This window comes from Budorcas taxicolor, chromosome 10 (genome assembly GCF_023091745.1).
Source record: "Budorcas taxicolor isolate Tak-1 chromosome 10, Takin1.1, whole genome shotgun sequence".
Lineage (NCBI taxonomy): Eukaryota > Metazoa > Chordata > Mammalia > Artiodactyla > Bovidae > Budorcas > Budorcas taxicolor.
The window spans coordinates 58,563,281-58,587,989 of NC_068919.1; the positions used below are offsets into that span (position 1 = coordinate 58,563,281).

At 38.5% G+C, this 24,709-nt stretch overlaps 1 protein-coding gene across 1 annotated transcript in view; it reads left to right on the forward strand.

The window, feature by feature from the left end:
* ATP8B4 (ATPase phospholipid transporting 8B4 (putative)) overlaps nt 1–24,709 on the forward strand; it is a 284,625-nt gene that overhangs the window by 70,365 nt on the left and 189,551 nt on the right. The window contains exons 5-8 of the mRNA XM_052647369.1: nt 5,605–5,961; nt 14,018–14,131; nt 17,029–17,127; nt 22,137–22,198. Coding sequence (XP_052503329.1) covers nt 5,605–5,961; nt 14,018–14,131; nt 17,029–17,127; nt 22,137–22,198 — 632 coding nt within the window. The remainder of the gene's footprint in view (nt 1–5,604; nt 5,962–14,017; nt 14,132–17,028; nt 17,128–22,136; nt 22,199–24,709) is intronic.

The following is a 24,709-nucleotide window of genomic DNA, read 5'->3' on the forward strand; positions in this document are numbered from 1 at the left end:
CACTTCCTTTTTAATGCAAGTAGTCTGTGGACACAGTCTCTTTTTGGTTTTCATTTTATGGTTTAAAGATAATCCCTCCCTTAGTCAGGGCTATTTCTCTGGAATCCAGGATGTACTATAACAATACTATATCTGCCTCCTCTTCTGGAAAGAAAAATAGGCTTTCCCCCTTCAAGATCCTGACAGTTACTTTTTATAACTGACATGGAATAAAAATGTTTCATCAAATTTGGGAAGATCTTTTGCTAGTGCTTAAACTTTGGTACTCATTGCGAAAGTTCCTGGGGTTTGGCCTGTGGGATTTACAGATGCAGGCAGTGTCCCCAGACAACCACCGAACGCGGTTAGGCTCAGCCTTCCATGACTCACCCTTTAAGGCAAATATAGAGATAAAAGTAAATTATTATATAAAAATGTAAACTGATCTTTTTATTATATTATTAAGACTCTTACCTGGGATTTGATTGGTTGGGAGTAAAAGAAAAATCAACTCAAATTAACACAGACAATGTAAGGCATGGACATATCATATAACTAAAGAGTTGAGAGGTAGGGTTCTTCTCAGAAGAGGCTTGGTTTGATTTCATTCTCAGTGTTTCTTGGCCCTGCATCTTCAGTGTAGAATTTATTCTTGGCAGCCTTCTCCATTCATGGTCCCAAGATGCTATCAGTGACTCCTAAGGCTACTTTCTTCCAGGTTGGACTTCAGTAGGAGAGAAAACGCCTATATTGCCAGCAAATTCCCAAAACTGATATATTAGTAAGACTTTAATCACATGATGTAGGTCATGTGCTGATCCTTGAATTCAAATTTGTAATTAGAAGAGTAGGCCATGTAATTGATTTAAACTAATCTGGCAACCCACTCCAGTATTCTTGCCTGGCGAATCCCAGGGACAGAGAGCCTGGTGGGCTGCTGTCTATGGGGTCGTACTGAGTCGGACAGGACTGAAGCGACTTAGCAGCAGCAGCAGAAGGCCTGACCTTGGAGTTATGGTTGGGAGTTGAGTCAATCTAGGTCACAGGACTAAGAAATTTGGGGCACTGTTAGCTGAGGTAAAGGGGGAAATACTTGTTATACCTGGCATTGAAACAGGACTGGGTTGGGAACACTGAGGTTGGTTTTTTATTTTTTACTTTTTGTATCTGTTGTGTCTGGCACTCTTCAAATATTAGGGTTAGTTTCCATTTTTGGTTATGGTATCCATTACTGATGTCTGTTAGTGTTTCTGGCTTTCCGCCTTATGGACACATGGTTACTCTTTCTGGTCTATGAGCTGTGAGCATTTCAGTTGAAGCATTAACTTGTGGGTGTGATACTATTCAGAGTGTTCTCTTTGCCTCCATTAATGCAACTGGAAGTGTTTGAGATGGTGGTTGGTCCATTATAAGTAACTATGATGAGCAGATCTCCTTGCTGGCTCATGCTAGAGAAGTATTATGAGTAAAAACAAACAAACAAACCCTTATTATGTTAAACCATGAAAATTCTGAAATTGTTGGTTACTGTGGCATACCTGGTTTATCCTGTCTAGGACGCTGGATTTCCTAAACCCATTTGGGTTATTTGAGGGGCTGCTCACAAATATCTTATATATGTATAATTTTTTTTCCAACTTAACAAAATTGCTTTCATGTCTATGATACCATCTTATCTGCACAACGATTGTGTAAATGTAATGAGAAATATTACTCCATTTTGCCAGTGGAAGAATTGAGGCAAACTCCTGAAATGCCCTGTCTACTAGTTTAGCAGTATCTACTACTTTCTATTTGGTTTGTTTTCTTAAGCAATATGATTACAAGATAAAATCAGATTATAAAAAATTATGTTTTTCATTTTATGAATATTTTATTTGATGGCCCCCTCTTGAAGAATTTGTCATTTTCTTACTTTACTCTTCCCCTCCACCAAGTAGTCAGTGTTGTAAATGTTAAAGACTTTTGCTGCTTCTGTTGGAGAGCTAAACTAAGGGAGTGGTTAGCTGAACTATTTGCCTACATTGAGCTTTGAGGGGGACTGAAAGGAGTTCAAGGAAGCTGTGGTTATGCACTAGACAGTAGGTAACTGGGGCTCCTACTGAGGAGGTTGACTCAAGAGGAAAGGGTAGGCGTATAGTATTTCTTCTGGTCAGAAAATGGCAGCAGGCCAGAAGTAGAGTACAGGAGAAAGCAAGGGCTGATTGCTCTGAAAGCAGAAGAGACATCTACTTTGCAGTGAATTGGGGAAGCTCAGATGGTAAAGCGTCTGCCTACAATGTGGGAGACCCGGGTTGCATCCCTGGGTTGGGAAGATCTCCTGGAGAAGGAAATGGCAACCCACTCCAGTATTCTTGCCTGGAAAATCCCATGGACAGAGGAGCCTGGTAGGTTACACAGTCCATGGGGTTGCAAAGAGTCGAACATGACTGAGCAACTTCACTTCATTTAGTGGTAAAGAGAATGGGCTTTGAAAGCAGAGAGACTTGATTCAAATCCTGGTTCCACTACTTAAAAACTGTGCAGTCTTGTGTAAACTACTTAATATTGCTGTATTAATATCTTGGATTTCCCTTCTATAGAAGGGGGATAATAGTACCTATTTCATAAGGATGTTGCTGTTAGAACAATACACATAGTAAGAACTTGACAAACACCAGAAACTATTATTATCTCATTGCCACCCTTCTGCCACCATCCCGGTCTAAGCCATCCATCATCTCTCATCTGTAAATAATTGAAAGACCTTCTCATTGGTCTTCTCACATCTATTCTTGGTCATCACCATCTTTGTCCCAGGCGTCTCCCACTGCCCCTTGTAGTTAGGGTAATCTTTTAAAATTAGAACCTCATTAGGATTACTTAAGACTTTACAGTAAAGGCTAAAATCCATAGTATTGATTGTGAGAAACTTCTCTAATTACAGTTTGTGCTGACCTCTCTAGTCTAGCTTCATAATCCCTCTTTTACATCCTCAGGTGTGCCACCTTCTGCTTATCTCAGGGCTTTGTTTTATGATATTTCAGAGAAGCAATGCCTTTACCTCTTTCTGATGTTGCCTTCCAGGTGGAAAGGTCTCTACTAGGGTGATGTTTCTCTGTCCACCCCTTTTCTCACTCTGCCCCATGAGATGTGGAGTTATTTCCCTGATGCGTCAATCTTGGGTAAATACCTGAGCTTCTTCAGCTCAGCTTTGCCCTCTTCCTCTTGGAAGTGAGCTTCCTAAAAGAAGCAGGCAGTTCCTGATGCTTTTCTAGGGACAAGCTCTTTCTTACCATGTGGAAGGTCTGTTCTAGTCCCAGATTGCTTATGTCTGTGTGGTTAAACCTACCTCCTTGTGGGGTCAGTTGACTAGTCCACTTGGCTAACAGACTAAAGCCATGACTTCCAGCCTGATGTCTGTCAGCACTAAAGAAGCTCTACAGATTCCCTCCATGTACTCCCACCTCCTTGGTTTCTTTCTCGTCCACTTCCTCCTCCTTTCTTTCAAGTTGGGTTATTTCTAGTGGTCCTTGGTAGAAAAGTAGTGCAAAGAGGATAGTGGAGAAGCTCTTCCATGTTATATTATAGAATGAGTTGTCCAGTATAACAGTAAGCCAATAGGCTGGCTCAAGGAAATGGCCAAATATCACAGCCTAACTGATGGTCACATTCTTGGATAGGGCAGTAGAAATGGAAGCATTATTTGTTCCTTTTTATTGAAAAACAAAGGTAAAAGGGTGTGGAGATTCTCCAGGAGGGGGAGCCCTCGTTCCTTGTTCCCAGTCAGCTATGCGTGTTCGCATCATCTGTGACTGAGTCACAGCAAAGCCAGCAGGACAAACACCATCACTGCTATAAGTCAGTTTAAACAGAATTGTCACAGTCCCCATTTGGTATTATCCCTCTGTCCCGGTCCCGTACAGTTTACTCTTCACCTTTGTGGAATTCAGTTTTATAGGAGAACTTCTTTATAATTCCTGTCAGGCTTTAGAATTGGTCCCAGCAAATACTCTGTCTGTCCTTTTAGTAAGATACGGGCTTAACTTCTATTTTAGTTTCAACTTAGCAGGAAAATGTAAAATGGAATTAGGAACATGTGATCCTTTTGGTTAACTGTGTTTTCTCCTTAGCTTTTCTCATTCCCATTAGTTTTCCAAGTCCCGTTTTTTTTAGAAAAATAAGTTGTGACCAACAGCCCTTCCTTCCCAGTCAAGTTTTTGGATAGAAAACTCAGTGCAAAATAGTGATCATCAGCTTACAGACAGTTTTCAGCACAGTGTGATGCATCAGTCCAATGAAGCTGCAAATCCTTCTCTTGACACTTCTTTTACTCTCCCACAACTTGTTTCACAGAGCTGGATGCATTGATTCCTGATAAATGTTAAAAATGGCCATTTAACAGATGACATTATTTCCTTTGGGCTTTCCCAATAGTTCAGTTGGTCAGGAATCCACCTGCAATGCAGGAGACCCCAGTTTGATTCCTGGGTCTGGAAGATCCACTGGAGAAGGGATAGGCTACTCACTCCAGTATTCTTGAGCTTTCCTTGTGCTCAGCTGGTAAAGAATCTGCCTGTAATGAAGGAGACCTGGATTTGATCCCTGGGTTGGAAAGATCTCCTGAAGAAGAAGAAGGCTACCCACTCCAATATTCTTGGGCTTCCCTTGTGGCTCAGGTGGTAAAGAATCCGCCTGCAATACAGGAGACCTGGATTCAATCCCAAGGTTGGGAAGATCTCCTGGAGAAGGGAAAGGCTACCCACTCCAGTATTCTGGCCTGGATAATTCCATGGACTGGATAGTCCAGGTAGTAGTGATTACTAGGTATCATTGTAGGTTCATTTAAAACAAGCCACATGGGAGGAGGTTCCAGTCAAGATGGGAAAATAGAAAGATGAAGAGCTCACCTCCTCCACAAATATATCAAAAATATATCCACATGGGGAACCATTCTTATGAAATACCTCCTGAATGTTGGCAGAAGATCTCGGAACATCAAAATTGCAAGAAAGATCACCACGTACTTGGGTAGGGTGAAAGAAAAAAGAAAATCAGGATGGGATCCCTGGAAGGGAGCTGTGAAAGAGGAACTGTTTCCTCACCCTAGGAAGCCCTTCAAATGGGGGGAGATCAGCTGGGACAGAGAGGGAGCTTCAGGGGTTCGGAGGAGAGTACAGCTGCTGGTTTGTGGCAAGAACAGAGAGGGACCAGTACAGGGAGCCTGTGCCACTTACCTGGTATCTGATAGTGTGTGGTGGTGCTGAGTGTTGAAACGTGGGCTTCAAAGGACAGACCCGCATGGAGACAGCCTGAAAGGCCTGGAGTGCGGTATAGGCTGCAACCAAGGAGTACATGCATACTCCCAGCCTACCAAGGAAGTGAAGTGCTATTGTTAGTGGGTAGATGAAGATTGCCATAGCAGCCCCACTATTGGTATGCTCACAGTGGGTGTGGCTCCACCTTTGTGAGCTCTGGGAGTGTGCAAGAGCCAGTGGATTGCCCACATGTGGAGGTGGGGCTGAAATCGGACCTGATTTGCAGGTGCTACGTGATGTAGGAAGAAGGGCTGAAACTGAGCCCTCTCCTCATGGCTGTGTAATCCACATATTTACCCCCTAGCCACTGGTGCCTTTGTAAACTCAGTGCTGCAGGACATCCGAGCAGACTCTGGGTGCTCCGATGGCTTGGGCAGTTCTGACATTAGCAGCTGTGGGCTTTGCTGGCAGGCACATGCACACTGGGGTGGGTCTGGGTCTGGACTGCTCCCATAGCTCGCACAGCAAGTCCAGGTGCACAACTACTGTGGTCCTGGTACCTGACTTAAGTGGAACTGCACCTACAGATCTGTGCTGGTGGCTTTGTGAATATAGCTCTGGAGGAACACCAGGGCCAACTGCATTCCCATGGCTGAGGTGGAACTGTGTACTTTGTGAGCCTGTATCACAGGTAACAGGTGACACCATAGAATACACTCTCTGGTGGACAGTTCTGGAGGAAGAGGTATGCTCAGTGGCTCCTCCCATAACTGCTGCTGCTACTACTAAATCACTTCAGTTGTGTCCGATTCTGTGCGATCCCATAGATGGCAGCCCACCAGGCTCCCCCATCCCTGGGATTCTCCAGGCAAGAAAACTGGAGTGGGTTGCCATTTCCTTCTCCAGTGCATGAAAGTGAAAAGTGAAAGTGAAGTCATTCAGTCGTGTCTGACTCTTAGCAACCCCATGGACTGCAGCTTTACCAGGCTTCTCCGTCCATGGGATTTTCCAGACAAGAGTACTGAAGTGGGGTGCCATTGCCTTCTCCAAAGACCTGCCTATTTCACATCACAGCTCAGAAATGGATCTGGGGGCTTTTACCACAACTGTGGAGCAGGCCCTGCCCCCAACAGAACTGTGACAACCATAGAGCAAAGAGGAGGCCCTGCTTAATATCCAGTGCAGGCTTTTGTTATCACCATGCCAGTCATATGTTCTACCAAAGAGATAACAAACAGCACACACTGAGGAAACATGCGGCAGGCATCTGTACTAAAAACAGCCCATGCAGCCAAAAACATTAGACTCACTTACACTACACAGGAACACTCCCACATAAAAACAGCTCTCCAAGACCACAGTAGCTTCTCCTAAATTCATCAAGTAAGAGAAATATAAGGAATATGAAGAAGCAGAGGAACCATTCCTAATTAAAAGATCAAGAGAATTCCCCTGAAAGAAGAAACAGTGAAACAGACGTCTCCAGTATAATAGTCTCTGAGTTAAAATAAAAAGAGAAAATAAAAATAACAAAGGAATTAAAAAAGACTATTGATAGAAATGCAGATTATTTTAAAAAGGAACTAGAAACTATGAAGAGGAACCAAGAAAAATTAGAAAGCTCATTTGATGAGAGGAAAACTGAGTGAAAGGCAATAAATAGCAAACTGAATAATGCAAAAAAAAAAGTACATGATCTGAAAGATAAAATAATGGAAATCACCTAATCATAATAGCAGACGGGAAGATAAAAAAATGAAAACAATATACAAGATCTGTGTAATATTCCCTGGTGGCTCAGATGATAAAGAATCCACTTGCAATGCAGGAGACCCAGGTTTAATCTCTGGGTCGGGAAGATCCTCTGGAGAATGGAATGGCTACCCACTCTAGTATTCTTTTTTTTTTTTAATTCTTTACAAATTGAAGGATAATTGCTTTACAGAATTGTGTTGCTTTCTGCCAAACACTCTAATATTCTTGCCTGGAGAATTCCCTGGACAGAGGAGCCTGGTGGCTACAGTCCGCTTATCGGGATTGCAAAGTCAGACATCACTAAGCAACTAATACTTTTACTTTCACACTTTTTCATGGAATAATATAAAGCATGTCAATCTATACATCATAGGATCCCAGAAGGAGAAGAAAGAGAAAAAGGGATCAAAAACATATTTGAAGAAATTGTGGCTTAAAAGTATCAAACCTAAAGGAAACAGAATTCCAGTTACAGGAAGCATAGAGGGTCCAAAACGATATGAACTGAACAGAACTACACCAAGACACGTTGTAAGTAAAACGGCAAAAGTTACAGGGAAGATTCTAAGGCATCAAGAGAAAAACAAGTTATTAATAGTTACAAAGGAATCTCCATAAGGCTCTCAGCCTATTTCTCTACAGAAACATTGCATGTCAGAAGGGAGTGGCAAGATATATTCAAAGTTCTGAAAGGGAAAAACCTGCAACCCAGGACACTCTACCCTGCAAGATTATCCTTTAGAATAGAGGAGATATAAAGAATTTCACAAGGAAGCAAAAACTAAAAGAATATAGCAATACTAAAGATATTCTAAAATAAAATATTGAAAGGTTTTCTCTAAATAGAAAACAAGTAAGAATCTATAGGAAAGAGAAAATTACAACTGGAAAATAAGTCACTTAAATAAAGCCAGTATAGAAGTTAAAAAAATTTTTTTTTGGTGAAAGTTATGATAACCACAATGAACTGCAAAAGAAAAAACATGAAGATATATAAAAAAAAAGGCATCAAAATAAAAAAAAAATGTGGTGGGGGAGAATAATAAAGTGTAAAGAAAATGTATATATTTTTAAAAAGAATGTGTTTGAGCCTATGTGACTACCAATTTAAAGCAACTAGATATAGGAATGTGTTAATATGCTTTAAAAAGAAGGTAATCACAAATTAGAAACATACAATAGATTCACAAAAACCAAAAAGAAGAGAACACAAGTGTAATATAAAGGAAAACCATCTCACCACAGAAGGAAAAACAATAAGGCAAAGAAAGGAACCATAAATAAAATATCAACTGGAAAACAAGGTTTAGAATGGCAATAAACATATATTTATCAATCATTACCTTAAATGTCAATGAAATAAATAATCCAATTAAAAGACTTCGAGTGGCAGATTGGTTAAAAAGATAAGAGCCTACAGTATGCTGCCTACAAGAGACCTACTTAATAGGGCAAAAAATACACATAGATTGAAAGTGAAGGGATGGAAAAAGGCATTTAATGCAAACAGAAATGACAAGAAAGTGGGGGTAGCAATACTCATGAGACAAAATAGACTTTCAAACAAAGTCCATAAAGAAAGATAAAGAAGGACTCTATGTAATGATAGAAGGATCGACGTAAGAAAAGGATAGTATATGTATTAACATATTCACCTAATATAGGAGCACCCAAATACATAAAATGAACATAACAGAAAACAAATGTGAAGGGAGAAATTGACATGAATACAATAATGGTAGAAGACTTTAACTTCCCACTCACGTCAATGGACAGATGTTCCACACAGAAAATCAACAAGGCAACAGAGATCCTAAATAATACAATGGAACAATTAGACTTAATTGATATTTTTAGGACATTATATTCCAAAATAGCAAAATATGTGTTCTTTTCAAGTGCCCATGGAACATTCTCTAGGACTGACCACCTACTAGGATGTAAAATAAGCCTCAACAAATTTAAGAGGATAGAAATTATCTCAAACATGAAACATGAGAAAAAAGAAAATGATTACATGGAAACTAAACAACATGCTATTAAGAAATATCAACGGGTGAATGATGAAATCAAAGAGGATATTAAAAAATAGCTTGAGACAAATGACAATGAAAATACAACCATTCAGCATCTGTGGGATGCAGCAAAAGCAGGTCTGAGAGGAAAGTTCATAGTGATGCAAACCTTCCTCAAGAAATAAGACAAGTCTGAAATAAAAAGCTTAAAAGAACAGAAAGCAAAACCTAAAGTCAGTGGAAGGAAAGGAAAACTTAATATCAGAGACAAAGTAGAAATTAGAAAAAATTGACAAAACCAAGAGCTGGTTCTTTGAAAGAGTTAACAAAATTGACAAACCTCTGGACAGGCTCACCAAGAAGAAAAGAGAGAAAAACCAAATAAAATATGAAGGATAAAGGATAAATAAGTGATTTTGCAGAAATACAAAAAGGCACAAGAGAATATTATGAACAATTATTTTTCAACAAATAGGACAGCCTAAAAGGAATGGACAAGTTTCTAGAAACATACAGCCCACCAAAACTGAATCAAGAAGAAACAAATAATTTGAACAGACAGATAATTAGAAGTGAAATGAAATCTGTAATTAACAATAAAAAAAGTAAAACAAACAAAAAAAAACCTCCCTGCAAAAAAAAAAAAAAACAGTTCAGGACCAGATGGCTTCACTGGAGAATTCTACTAAACATACAATGAAGAACTTATCCTGATCCTTATCAAACTCTTCCAGAAGATTGAAGAGGAGGGAGCACTCCCAAAGTCATTTTATGAAGCCACCATCACACTGATAACAAACTAGACAAAGACACTACCAAAAAAGAAAATATCTTTTCAGCCAATATCTTTGGTAAATATAGATGCAAAAATTTCAACAAAATATTAGCAAACTGAATCCAACAACACATAAAAAAGATCATATACCACCATTAAGTTGGATTCATCACAGGATCACCAGGATGGTTTAAAATACACAAATCAATGTGTGATATACCACACCCATAAAAGAAAATACGAAAACCACATGGTCATCGCAACAAATAAAGGAAAAGCATTTGATAAAATTCAACATCTGTTCATGATAAAAACTCTTACCAAAGTGGGCATAAGGGGAACATATCTCAACGTAATAAAGGCTGTTTATGACAAATCCATAGCCAAAAGTACATTCAATGGTGAAAAGCTAAAAAGCCTTCCTGCTAAAACATAGAACAAGACAAGGATGCTCACTCTCACTACTTCTATTCAACGTAGTACTGGAAGTCCTAGCCACTGCAGTCAGATAGGAAAAAGAAATAAAAGCTATTCAGAGTGGTAGAAAGGTAAAATTGCCATTATACACAGATGACATAATGCTAAGGCTCTGCACACAAACTATTAGAATGGATAAATAAATTTAACAAGGTAGCAGGATGCAAGATTAACACACAGAAATTGGCTACATTTCTTTACACTTTCAATGAAATATCAGAAAGGGAATGCAAAAAAATAATCCTTTTTAAAATTGCATCCAAAAATACTTAGGAATAAACCTCACCAAGGAGGTGAAAGACATATACTGAGAACTATAAAATATTGATACAGGAAATTGAAGATGATTCAAAGAAATGGAAAGGTACCCCAGGCTCTTGGAATGGAAGAATTAATATTAAAATGACTATACTACCCAAAACAGCCTACAGATTTAGTGTGATCCCTGTCAAACTACCTATGGCATTTTTCACAGAAATAGAACAAATAATCCTAAAATTTATATGGAACCATAAAAGACCCAGAATTACCAAAGGAATTCTGAGGAAAAAGAACAAAGCAGGAGGAATAACCCTTCCAGACTTCAGAAAATACCAAAAAATGACAGTAATCAAAACAGTGTGGTATTGATACAAAAACTAACATGTGAATCAGTGCAACAGAATAGAGAGCTCAGAAATAAACCCACACACCTATGGTCAGTCAATCTTTGACAAAGACAAGAGTGTATAATGGAGAAAAGAGTCTTCAACAAATAGTGTTGGGGAAGCTGGACGTCAATCAATGAAGTTAGAAAACATACTCACAACATGCTCAAAATGGCTTAAAGACCTGAATGTAAGACATGACACCATAAAACTTCCAGAGGAGAATTCTCTGACATAAATTGTAGAAGTGTTTTCTTAGATCAGTCTCCCAAAGCAATAGAAATAAAAGAAAAATTAAAAAAATGGTATCTAATCAAACTTAAAAACTTTTCACAACCAAAGAAACCATAAACAAAAAGAAAAGACAGTCTATGGACTGGGAGAAAATATTTGGAAATGATGCAACTAACAGGAGCTTAATTTCCAAAATATACAAATATCTCATATTTTTGAGTAACAGAACAAATAACCCAGTCAAAAAAATGGACATAAGTCCTAAATAGACATTTATTTGAAGATAATATGCAGATGACCAATAGGCACATAGAAGATGGTCAACATTGCTAATTATTAGAGATAATAATGATAATAATAATAATACCTACGATAAGGTATCACTTCACATGGGCTGAATGGCTGTCATTTACAAATGACAAATGCTGGATAGTGTGCGGAGAAACCCTCCTGTATTGTTGGTGGGGATGTAAATCACTATGGAAACAGTATGAAGACTCCTCAAAAAGCTAAAAATAGAGTTGCCATATGATCCAGCAATCATACTCCTGGGCATATATCCAGATAAAACTAATTCAAAAAGATACATGCATCCCAGTGTTCATCGTAGCACTATTTATAATAGCCAAGACATGGAAACAACCTTGAATGTCCATCCACAGATGAATGGATAGAGAAGATGTGACATATGTGTATATACACATAGGTGCCTGTGTGCACACACACACACAGTGGAATATTATTCATCCATAAAAAGAATGAAATAATGCCATTTGAAGCAACAAGGATGGAACTGCTGCTGCTGCTGCTAAGTCGCTTCAGTTGTGTCCAACTCTGTGCGACCGCATAGACGGCAGCCCACCAGGCTCTGCCATCCCTGGGATTCTCCAGGCAAGAACACTGGAGTGGGTTGCCATTTCCTTCTCCAATGTATTATATATCATATATGATAAGTAAGTCAGAAAGAGAAATACAAATACCATGTGATATCATTTATATGTGGAATCTAAAATATGACACAACTAACACAACATTGTAAAGCAACTATACTCCAATAAAAGTTAATTTAAAAATAAAATACAGCACAAACAAGTCTATTTATGAAACGGAACAGACTCATAGACATAGCAAACAGACTTGTGGTTGCCAAGGGGAAGAGTGGGGGTGGATGGATGGATTAGATGGATGGATGCAAGTGATTATATGTAGAACAGATATAAATAAGATCCTATTCTATAGCACAGGGAACTGTATTTAATATCCTATAATAAACCATAATGGAAAAGAATATGAAAAGGAATATATATATATATATTAACTTAATTATTTTGCTGTATACCAGAAACTAGAAAAACATTATAAATAACTTTATTTCAATAAAAAATAAATAAAAATCATATGGACTAATCTCCATTTTATGATATTAGTGGATAGAAGTTCTCTAGGCATGCTGATTCTGAGTGTCAGTAAGATCTGTCATACCAAATTTCTTCTGCTATGTTTGTGAATAAGATAGAGTGAAGTCTCATGAGAATGTAGTTAGATTTATAAATTGTTAAATAAATTTAATATATTTTAGTAAATGCCTGAAAAAGATATCAGCTATAATCTGTGGAGAAATCTCTAGCAACTTGCTATAGTTTTATTTCTTTTATTAAATTTTTTTTGTTTTACCTCTGTACTTTTTAATGAATTAGTTTTATATAGATTTGAAAGACTATATAAAAGGCATGTGTTTGAAATTCTTTGATGACACAAAGTTGGGAGGAATATTTAGTGCTTTTGTGATAGCACACCCAAGATTAATTTTTTTAATTTGGCTCCTATAAAAGGAATATGTGAAAAATCATCAGGACTTAAAAAAATAAATTGTGAATGTTTAGGAATGGGAGACTTGATTTAATAATGATTTATGAAGAAATGACCTTGAGATTTTACTTCATCAAAACAGTGTGAATAAACAGTGAGATTAATTGACAAAATGCTAATGAAATTTTAAGGCAAGTTAGTATAATAATCCAGAACACAGAACATCAAAGGCTCTTTTGTATGTGGACCAGTTGAGCTAGATCTGCAATGAATATTTGTATTTGGACACCATGTTTTAAGAGAGATGCAGAGAGGTTGGGATGGATGCAGAAGAGGCTGATCAGGAAGAGATGTCCATGAAAAAGTCATGGAGAATGGCTAAGGGTTTCATGAACACCTAGATCATAATGGAGAGGATTTAGGGAAGTCCTGTGAGTCACCCTCAAGTATTTGAAGATTGTCAATATGAAAAGGGCTTAGACTTTATTTAGGTGACCCCAGGGATGGAATTTGGCGCATGGCAAAATTTACAGGGAGGCAGATTTGAGTCTCTCATAATAAAGGCCTTTCTATCATTTCCCATCCTGAAATGGAAACAGGATTACACCTGCCTTGTAAGGTGGTCAGTTCTCCACCAGAAGACTCAAAGATAGACCTAGGTGCCCTTGTCAGAGTTATCTAAAGGATCATGGCTTTGAGAAGGTGAACCAAGTGATTCCTGAAGTTCCTTTTTATTTCACAAATCCCAGCCACAAGTTCAGTGTCTGTAAACAGTAGGTTCTCAAGAAATGGCTGCCAAGTGGGTGAGTACATAAGGATAAAAAATGTCAGGGGCAGACTTTTGCATTTGATAATTTTTTAAGTCATGGATGATTTTATAACTTTGAATGGTAATTTCACCTAGTATCAGGAGCGTGTCCTCTTGGGAAAAATGAAACCCTTGGCCCACACAGAGTCTAAAATTTCCTAGATAATCAGCTTATCTTTCTTGCTCTGGCATAACTCATTCTCTGTCTCATAAGTTTAGAGCTTTTTCTGATAGTGAGTCATGCCTCACCCCAAACTAATGTGATGCTGTTTCTTTTTCAGGATAATCGTATCCACACATCCAAGTACAGCATTCTCACCTTCTTGCCGATTAATTTATTTGAACAGTTCCAAAGAGTGGCAAATGCATATTTCCTTTTCCTCCTGATTTTGCAGGTAATGTCTAGGTTGTATTTCTTCATCATCTGTTTTTGTTAAGAGTATTCATATAATTTGAGAAAATTAATTATTTTGCTTATCTAAATGTTCATGCATAGAAAAGCAGCCTTATCAGATTTTTGATGTTTTTATTGCAGTTTCTCTTCACAAGTGTGGGAGGGATAGGAATGGGTAAAATAACTAGTACATTCATCATTTTAAACACTGAGGTCATTTTAAAATGCTGCCTTGCACTTTATTTGAACCAAACCAGAGCCTAATAATTACTGTTCACAGCCTGCTTCCTTTCTTTATCTCCCTATCACATTCACAGCATGGTTATTGACAGAGTTGAAGCAAAGAATTTATCTGACTAGTGGTTTGTGGAACTTAATTTGGTAAATTTTATTTGCATCTAAGAACAATGACATATTTTTACGTATATATAAGTAAATGCTATATGTTATTTCACTGTGACTTTTTTATAGTTTTGAGTGGTTCATTGGTAGTTGGTAACCTTCCTTTTTCTTCCTGGTTGACTAAAATTTGAACCTAAGTGAAATTTCAAATTTTACTGATATTTCAGGAAGGAAAGGCATAAATCAAAGATTTAGCATACATATAAGTGGCTCATATTAGCCAGTTATTTACCTCATATTTATTTTAGAGTAATCACATCAAACAGGTAGATTCTGAATCAGCTGGGCTATGCATTAATTATAGGAGGTAAGAGGATGAACTGGATATGTACAGTCTTGATTATAGTTTGAGCACTGTTTTTTCTTTAACTAAACAGCTATTCAGTAGAATAACTGTCTTAAGAATCTTGGTAGTAAGTTGCAGACATCTAAATTCAGTTAACGTAAGTCACAGACATCTAAATTCACTTAATGTGCTTTATGACAACTATTTATTTCAATAGGATGTCACTTTTCTGTTTTTTATTTCCTTCATGTTTACTCTCAGGCAGACCCTCTCTACTTGGTGATCCTTGAAAACTTTAGAGTTTTATTTTCCTGGCTTCAGTGCTGATGTAAAAGAGAGGCAGAGGGGGAGAAGGAGAGGGAGAGGCAGTGGGGAGAGGAAAGAGGGAGAAAGGGAGGATGAAAATGAATCACTTTTTCTGTTCTCTAAAAAGTCTTGGGATTAGCTTTAATTGGACCATGGTGTTATCTTCCTTTTCCAAACCTGTCACTCTGGCACAGGAATTTAATGCAGTGATTGCCTTGACCTAGATCACATGCCAAAGTCCAGAAGCCAGTTGGATGGAGTCAGTCCATCAAAATTATGTGTACTCAAAGTAGAGGGGTATTAAGGAATAAGGGAAGAGTTGAAAACAACTGGTTGCTCCTTCTGATGGAGGCCCAGCCCAGGGTTGGTGTGAGGCTGGCAGACCTGGTATACCAGACCAGGTCTCCCTGGAGTCAAATTGCTTTGGAATGCAGCCCAAAGTGGGTGGTAAACTCCATCAAAGGCTAAATACCTGCACAAGACCAATAGTCACCAAGTTCTGTAAGGGAAAGTTGAAAAGAACTTTGGAGAGAGAGTTTAAAAGGGTGTGAAATCATTAAGAGGTAAGCAGGTAGGGTCTGAGGAGTCCTCCTGGAGTAGGGAGAAAAAAATATAAAAGAACTGGATGCTGAACAGGAGAAAAAATAGCACTGAAAGTACACCTTATAATTTTGGAAGAGACTTTTTTTCCCTTCCCCCCATGAATTTGCTTTCGGTGTCTTCATAGGACCCTTTACACCACTTCTCTAATTTCTCTAATGGGTTTTCTTATTTATGACCAAAGATTCCTGTTCACAGAATTTTATATCTAGAAGGGGTCTTTAGGATGGTTCAGTATAATCTCCTTTTTTTAAAATTGATGCAGAAATGAGATCTGGAGAGGTTAAGTGAGGTGTGAAGCTTTTACCATGTGTTAATGATAGAACTCTGACTAGAATCCATCTTTTCTGCAATTCAGGCTGATGTTTTTGTTGGTCCTTCAGAGGCTTTTGAGGTTTTTTTTTTTTTAAATCTTATGAGGAAGCTATTGCATAAAATTTATTGTAGTGCTGTTTGGTTGAGGCCTGATCAATATGCACTGACCATCTCCACCCATCCTTCCTTGCCTGATGGCCCTGAAGTAACTCCAAAATGAACCCCGCTTGAAGACTACCTTTGTAAGAGAGTCATGTCGACTGCCACTGTGTCCCTCTTAGGTGGGTGGCTTTACAGGTAGAGGCCCAAGCTTTGGAGTCAGATAGACCTAGATTCAATTTTTAGCAGCGTATATTCTGGGCTGCTAAATCAGTTTGACTTCTCTGATACTTTTTTATAAAGTAGGGAAATGGTACCCAGGGTTGTGGCATTTCTGGACTTGTGGCTGTCATTCACAGTGTATTCTGTGCTGTGCACTATTTACATGGAATATAAACACTCTAGATTTGTGCAAAACACCTCTGGTACAGAATCTAACTTGATAAACTTCTCTGAGTATCAAGTGATATCATATATTAAAAGTATTTGGGATTATGTCTGGTGCAAGGTAGGTGCTTGAAGATTCTGTCTTTGAGAATTGTAAGGAGCTGGTAAAACTGTGAAAAGTTGAATTGAGAAGCTGAGAAAAGATAGGTGACATTATCATCCTGGGAAAAAATGATCATTTGTGAAAGACTTCAAGAAGCTTTCTTCTCAACTTGCTATAAAAATTTAATTTTTTGCCAGGTAGTCTGAAAATTGTTCAATGATGCTTTTATTCTATGTGTCTTATATCTGAGTGCAAACACATTATTGAATGTTCTACATTTGTACAAATAACTGAATATCATTTCATTAATTTCTGTTGTCTTATGAAGTTGAATGACAAAACTTGAAAGCTATATTTATGAAACTTAAAAGCACTAAACTACTTGAAATGTTTGTTTCAGCTGATTCCGGAAATTTCCTCCTTGACTTGGTTTACCACCATTGTACCCTTGGTCCTAGTGGTAACTATGACAGCTGTCAAAGATGCCACAGATGACTATGTAAGTATTTGCTTTTGAGCATTCCTTCGGTCTCGGTTTTAGTTGTGACCTTTCAGAAGTAGAAAATAGAGATCCATTTGAAATTTTTGAATGAAGTTATTTGGCAAATATTTACCATAAGAAGCTTTATGATTATTTGATGATTAATATAGAGGTCATAGAGCCAGGGCTGTTTATGGTAATAGCAAGGGGGCTTCAATAAGTAGACTCACTCCCTCATTTTATACGTGAAGACACTCTCACCTATAAAGAACTAAAGATTTTCTAATGAACATACAGCTAATTAGTGATAAGATCAGAATTGATAGACAAACCTGTTTCCATTCAGTACAGTATTATTTATCCTGTATCTCAAGTCTTTGTCTAAGTTTTAGGAACTGGTAGATATTAGGCATTCTCACATCCTCTGTTCCAGAAAAGGTAATGGCAACCCACTCCAGTACTCTTGCCTGGAAAATCCCATGGATGGAGGAGCCTGGTGGGCTGCAGTCCATGGGGATGCTAAGAGTCGGACATGACTGAGGAACTTCACTTTCAGTTTTCACTTTCATGCACTGGAGACAGAAATGGCAACCCACTCCTGTGTTCTTGCCTGGAGTATCCCAGGGATGGGGGAGCCCGGTGGGCCGCCATCAATGGGGTCACACAGAGTTGGATACGACTGAAGCGACTTAGCAGCAGCAGCATCCTCACTCATCGTACCAGTTCAGTTCAGTTGCTCAGTCATGTCCTACTCTATGCAGCCCCATGAACCTCAGTACACCAGGCCTCCCTACTCATCACCAACTCCCAGAGTTTACTCAGACTCATGCCGTTTGAGTCAGTGATGCCATCTCATCCTCTGTTGTCCCCTTTTCCTCCCACCCTCAATCTTTTCCAACATCAGGGTCTTTTCAAATGAGTCAGCTCTTTTCATCAGGTGGCCAGAATATTGGAGTTTCTGCTTCAACATCAGTCCTTCCCATGAACACCCAGAACTGATCTCCTTTAGGATGGAATGGTTGGATCTCCTTGCAGTCCAAGGGACTCTCAAGAGTCTTCTCCAACAGTTCAAAAGCATCCATTCTTTGGGGCTCAGCCTTCTTCATAGTCCAACTCTCACATCCGTACATGACCACTGGAAAGATCATAGCCTTGACTAGACGGACCTTTGTTGGCAAAGTAATGTCTCTGCTTTTTAATATGCTGTCTAGGTTGGTCATAACTTTCCTTCCAAGGAGTAAGCGTGTTTTAATTTCATGGCTGCAGTCATCATCTGCAGTGATTTTGGAGCCCCCCAAATTAAAGTCAGCCACTGTTACCACTGTTTCCCCATCTATCTGCCATGACGTGATGGGACCGGATGCCATGATCTTAGTTTTCTGAATGTTGAGCTTTAAGCCAACTTTTTCTCTCTCCTCTTTCACTTTCATCAAGAGGCTCTTTAGTTCCTCTTTGCTTTCTGCCATAAGGGTGGTGTCATCTGCATATCTGAGGTTATTGAAATTTCTCCTGGCAGTCTTGATTCCAGCTTGTACTTCTTCCCGCCCAGAGTTTCTCATGATGTACTCTGCATATAAGTTAAATAAGCAAGGTGACAATATACAGCCTTGATGTACTCCTTTTCCTATTTGGAACCAGTCTGTTGTTCCATGTCCAGTTCTAACTGTTGCTTCCTGACCTGCATACAGATTTCTCAAGAGGCAGGTCAGGTGGTCTGGTATTCCCATCTCTTTCAGAATTTTCCACAGTTTATTGTGATCCACACAGTCAAAGGCTTTGGCATAGTCAATAAAACAGAAATAGATGTTTTTCTGGAACTCTCTTGCTTTTTCGATGCTCCAATGAAGGTTGACAATTTGCTCTCTGGTTCCTCTGCCTTTTCTACAACCAGCTTGAACATCTGGAAGTTCATGGTTCATGTATTGCTGAAGCCTGGCTTGGAGAATTTTGAGCATTACTTTACTAGTGTGTGAGATGAGTTCAGTTGTGCGGTAGTTTGAGCATTCTTTGGCATTGCATTTCTTTGGGATTGGAATGAAAACTGACCTTTTCCAGTCCTGCTGAAAATTCAGCCACTGCTGAATTTTCCAAATTTGCTGACATATGGAATGCAGCACTTGCACAGTATCAGTTTTTAGGATTTGAAATAGCTCAACTGGAATTCCATCACCTCCACTAGCTTTGTTCATAGTGATGCTTTCTAAGGCCCACTTGACTTGACATTCTAGGATGTCTGGCTCTAGGTGAGTGATCACACCATCATGATTATCTGGGTCGTGGAGATCTTTTTTGTATAGTTCTTCTGTATATTCTTGCCACCTCTTCTTAATATCTTCTGCTTCTGTTAGGTCCATACCATTTCTGTCCTTTATTGAACCCATCTTTGGATGAAATTACAAAATCAAGTAATTTAAAAAGTCAAGCAACTAATGTAAATAATTAAGGTATAAGATGATAGAGCATTTTAAAATCTCCATAACCCAAATGAAGTAAATCATATTCAGATTTAAAACAGTTTTGGGAAAACCAAGCATTCTAAATTCAGACAAATTCTATTCTCACCCTAGATGACTGCACATGCTCTAGCCTCAGTGGCTTTCTATATGCCATTGAGTGATAGGTTTATATATCTTCTGAACCTGTGATAATTGTTTCTAGTCCTCCCAGGCTCCATCTGTGTCAATGGCAAAATCCCTTGGAAAAGCCTGAGCATCCTGAGGCTCGGAGATTAGGCCACTCAGCTTTTAGCCAGTGAACTCCATAGTGATTTTCTGTGATGCTAACCAGCTAGTCAAGTTGTTTGCTCAGCTGCTTCAGTCATGTCTGACTCTTTGTGACCCCATGGACTGTAGACTGCCAGGCTCCTCTGTTCGTGGAATTCTCCAGGCAAGAATACTGGAGTGAGTTGTCATGCCCCTCTAGGGAATGTACCTGATCAAACCTGCATCTCTTATGTCTCCTACCTGGCAGGCGGGTTCTTTACCACTAGCACCACCTGGGAAGCTTGTTCAGGTTAGATATAGAGGTGTTAAGTCTATATATTAAGTCTCTGATGTTTGAATATCTTTTTATGATAATATGTCTAGTTTAACAACAGAATATCTTTATCAGTTAGGGTCTTGGCAGGAAACAGATGTCACCGTGGAGTGGGGGAAGATTCAGTTCAGTTCAGTCGCTCAGTTGTGTCCGACTCTGCGACCCCATGAATCGCAGCACACCAGGCCTCCCTGTCCATCACCAACTCCCGGAGTTCACTCAGACTCACGTCCATCGAGTCAGTGATGCCATCCAGCCATCTCATCCTCTGTCGTCGCCTTCTCCACCTGCCCCCAAACCCTCCCAGCATCAGAGTCTTTTCCAATGAGTCAACTCTTCGCATGAGGTGGCCAAAGATTGGAGAAAGATTAATAATGAAGGCACTATTAAAAGGGTTGTGAGAGAGGAAAAGCACGTAGGGTAGCAACGAAGGTGGCAGTACTACTTCTAGGCCTGAAGGGACAAAGGGAGGAGGCAGTTACCAGACCTGGAGCTGAAGTTGAGGGCTATCTATAGAGGAAGCACCCACTGCTGACTCAGTTCAGAAGAAACCATATAACCCCATTTTACTCTCCTCTGACCCCATGATTTTCTGTCAATACCAGCCAAGCCCAATCCAAAAGGCAGGGATTAAATAGATCAGCATCCCCTGGCACAGGGAAGAGTGTAGAAGGATGAGGTGTAGGTATGGAGGGGGAAACAGAACATCCACCCCTTTCAAATTACATATATATTCTGACAGAATAATGTTTCCATTCTTATTGCTGGAGAGAAATTCGCATGCCAATGATGGGTTGACATAATTTACTCTTCTACCAGTGTTATAAAACTCTTTTCCTGTTAACAAATGCTAATTATCTTTTTTCCTTAGTAATATTCATTTACTTATACATGGCAATCAGTGTAATTGTATGCACTGAGCATAGCATAACAGAAAGAATGGGATGGATTTGGTAAGGATGTTGAAAAGGGGAAGGGCTGATTGAAGCAATTTATATACTGTGATATTAATACAGTGTTAGGTGTTTTTTTTTTAAGGAAAAAGTGATAATCCTGATGATTAAAATCTATGAAATCAAAATTTCTTATGTCCTGATACTACCACCTCTTCATCTGTTTATTTAGCCTAATCAATTGAAATAACATTTTATCTCTACTTTATCCTGTTCCTATCTGAATGGCTGCTCATTTACTAGTTTAGTAGAAGGCTCATAATGTGGATTCTTCTAAGCAATAAAAGATATTTACATTACTGAAATATAGCATAAGAAATAGGATCACTTGGGCATAAAAACATAAATCCACACCAAAGGTGGTTCAGTATTGTATTTTGATTTTGTTTTAAATGTTCAATATTTCATAAGATCACTGTTAACAAGTAATTGCTTGACTTCAAAGAAATCCATAAAACAGAATGGATGGTGTTCAGTATTGAGCACATATGTGAGAAAAATGGAAGCCCCCATTCCTTGTTGAAGACATCAAAATTCATGTATGGTTTTCTCTGGAACTATGCGACAGAGTAAAGGGCACATTTTCTTCTTAGAAGACAGCTAAAAATGTGTGGGAATTTGAAGAGCATGTGGCCAGACTTATTCCACTGGTGATACCCAGAATGAGATTGAGTGAGAAGGGTCTTTTTTTTTTTTTTTTTTTTTTGAGAAGGGTCTTAATTTAGAACACATGGAGCTGGGGCCAAGGTAAGCATAAGTCATGCTCATTTTAGAATTGATGTTGTTTTCCAAACAGGTGAACTCAAAGTAGTTTCAGTGTCACTATTTGTGCTGACAAAGTGTGATTTAATATGTTTTAAAAAATTTTTATTGGAGTATATTTGCTTTACAATGTTGTGTTAGTTTTTGCTCTATAGCATTGTGAATTAGCTGTACATATGTATACATATATTCCCCTCTTTTTGGGATTTCTTTCCTATTTAGGTCACCACAGAGCACTGATTTAATATATCTTTTCACAAATGCTTTGATTTTCAGTTTCGCCACAAGAGTGATAATCAGGTGAATAATCGGCAATCTGAAGTGCTCATCGACAGCAAGTAAGAAACACATTCTCTAAGTTACTTTTAAGATTTCTGGTCATCAAACAGGTCTTGACCATTGGTGGCTTTCTCTTTTAGTTGAATATATGTTTCTTCCCCCTTTTAACTTGTTAAAAATTGCAGTGTAAGTCCTTTGTATCTTCATGGCTCTCTCTCATGTTCAGCAGATGCTTGTGCTACCTGCTCAACTTCTACTTCAAATAAATTCCTTTGGAGTTTCCTTTGTTGAATACAGACATGCTATAGTTACTTTTTCATTTCTAGATCTAACACTATTTGGAACTGGCACACATATGATGTCTTTTATGTAGTAGATGTTTAGTAAGTATTTGAATGATTTAATTTGGTAATTTCTGGGAATATTGCTAAAGAGACTTCAACACATATAAATATAGTGATAAGAACTTTGTACCAACTTGATAGTTGAATTTAGGATGGATTATCCACCATAATACAGATGTTTAATTGCTGTAAAATTCATCATCAATAAAAAATATATATACGGGAATGGTTCTTGACCCTGAAATGGTTTAAAATGTGTATTTACACACAAACAATAGCAAAAATGCCTTCAGAAAACTTTCAAAAAGGTACATTTTAAACTTTCATTTCATTGTTTATTAGTCTCTTTCTTTGTCCCTTTTTTTCTAATAGTAACATATGGCGAAGTAAATTTGTAACATTGTACTTCAGTCTGGCAATCAGTCATGTCTGCTAATGATTTTGAAGCTTTTGGATACTGTGAATAATGTAGTTTTTAAAGGAAATATCATAAAATGAGTTAATCACATGAGATGGAAAAATTCCAAGAAATGGACATCGAGAAGGGCTAGGTAGCTTAGACAATAACTGGTAGGATTAAAGTAATTAATCTCTTTCTATAAGTAAAATATTGATCGATTATTTACAGTGCAATGAACATATAGTTTTCCTTTATTAGATTATTTTAGAAAATGGTATTAAATGCACAGTGAAGAAAAATGGTCTTAATCTAAAACCACAGTTATAGAAACAGAGCGTCTGAGAGTGTGATCCTGGTGTGACATGGATAAGTCATAAAGATGCTTGGAACCATATGGTTTGTTTCCAGCGTCAGCAGGTTTTGGGTTGTAGCCACTGTAGCATGGTGTTTAAAAGCCTGGGTTTCGCGCCCAGAGAGACTTGAGTTTAGTCCTGATCCTGAATACTTTTGTGGTGTTGAGCAAGTTCTTATGAGGTGGTGACTCTTTGTAAGCTGATGTAGTATATGACTTTGAGTTGGACTGTTGCCTATCTTGAATTTCTCAAGCCTTGCAGTTCTGACTGGGAATTAGATCTGACAATATGATCTGACTAATTCCCCAAAGAATATTTGATAATCAGTGTCATTACTTTGAATTATCATCTCATATGGACTATATTAAAAATATGTGCAATTACATGATGAATTTGAGCTAAAGGGTTCAGTATATCTTTAAATGAATCTCAAATTACCAGTTAAATTTTGTGACTGTATTTGGGCAGTGAAAGATATTGAGGCCTCTACCTGGAGCCCATGGGAGTAATCCAGTAACTTAAATATTCAGAAACTTGATGCTTGTATGTGTCCCACACAACAGTCTTTGTCATGATTATTAGAAGTAGCGCTAGTCTTACTTGTGCTTTCATTTAGCTTCTTGTCAATTCCTTTAGAGGTAGCATCTGTTTGTAATTTGATATGTGTGACATTTTGAAAAGTACTGTTGCTGATTCTGTACAGTTGAAGGTAGAAGCACATATCCAGAATGGAGTGTTCTTTTTTTCAGAATATTTATTTATTTATTTTTTGGCTGCATCAAGTCTTAGTTGTGGCATACTGGATCTTAGTTCCCTGACCTGTGATCGAATCTGGGTCCCCTGCTGGACCATAGGGCAGTCCTGAGAATGGAGTATTCTTTAAGATATGGTTAATCACACAGCATTTTTCATTTTTAAGATCATCTACTACTGTGAGCTCCTTTGGCCATCTCTGTTGATCATGTCTGTGTCCCTTGAGCCTAGCACAGTGGCTGAGTGGCTGCTGAACTTTCAAACTGAGAGGTAACAAGTATTCTTTCTGAGAGGGCAATCTACCAGAGGAGCTTTATCTGTAAAATGTTGCAGGGTCCCTTTACTAGCCAATACCAGTGGCTGGGGTTGTGGTCTTCACAGAATGTACTCTGGCTTTCAGGACTGGCTTTTCACTTTTGGGGACTTGCAAAGTTGGAAATATCAAATGTGCTTAGATTTGAGAAAGCCCAGGGAGATTTCAGTCCTCCTTTGGAGCTGGTGATTGTAGAGGATGCTGTGAGGGAAATGTCAGACCACTACTGTGTTGCTGGGCTTAACCTAGGCTGCTGTCTGCATTGCTTCAAAGGGCTTGCACTTGCTACTTTCTTCAGAGCACTGCCCTTGGACTACTGGAACCAATGACCAGTTGGTGCAAGAGTAAGAAAGAGCAGTGCCCCTACCTCGAGTTGGATAAACTATGAGGTTTAATTTGCACTGCAA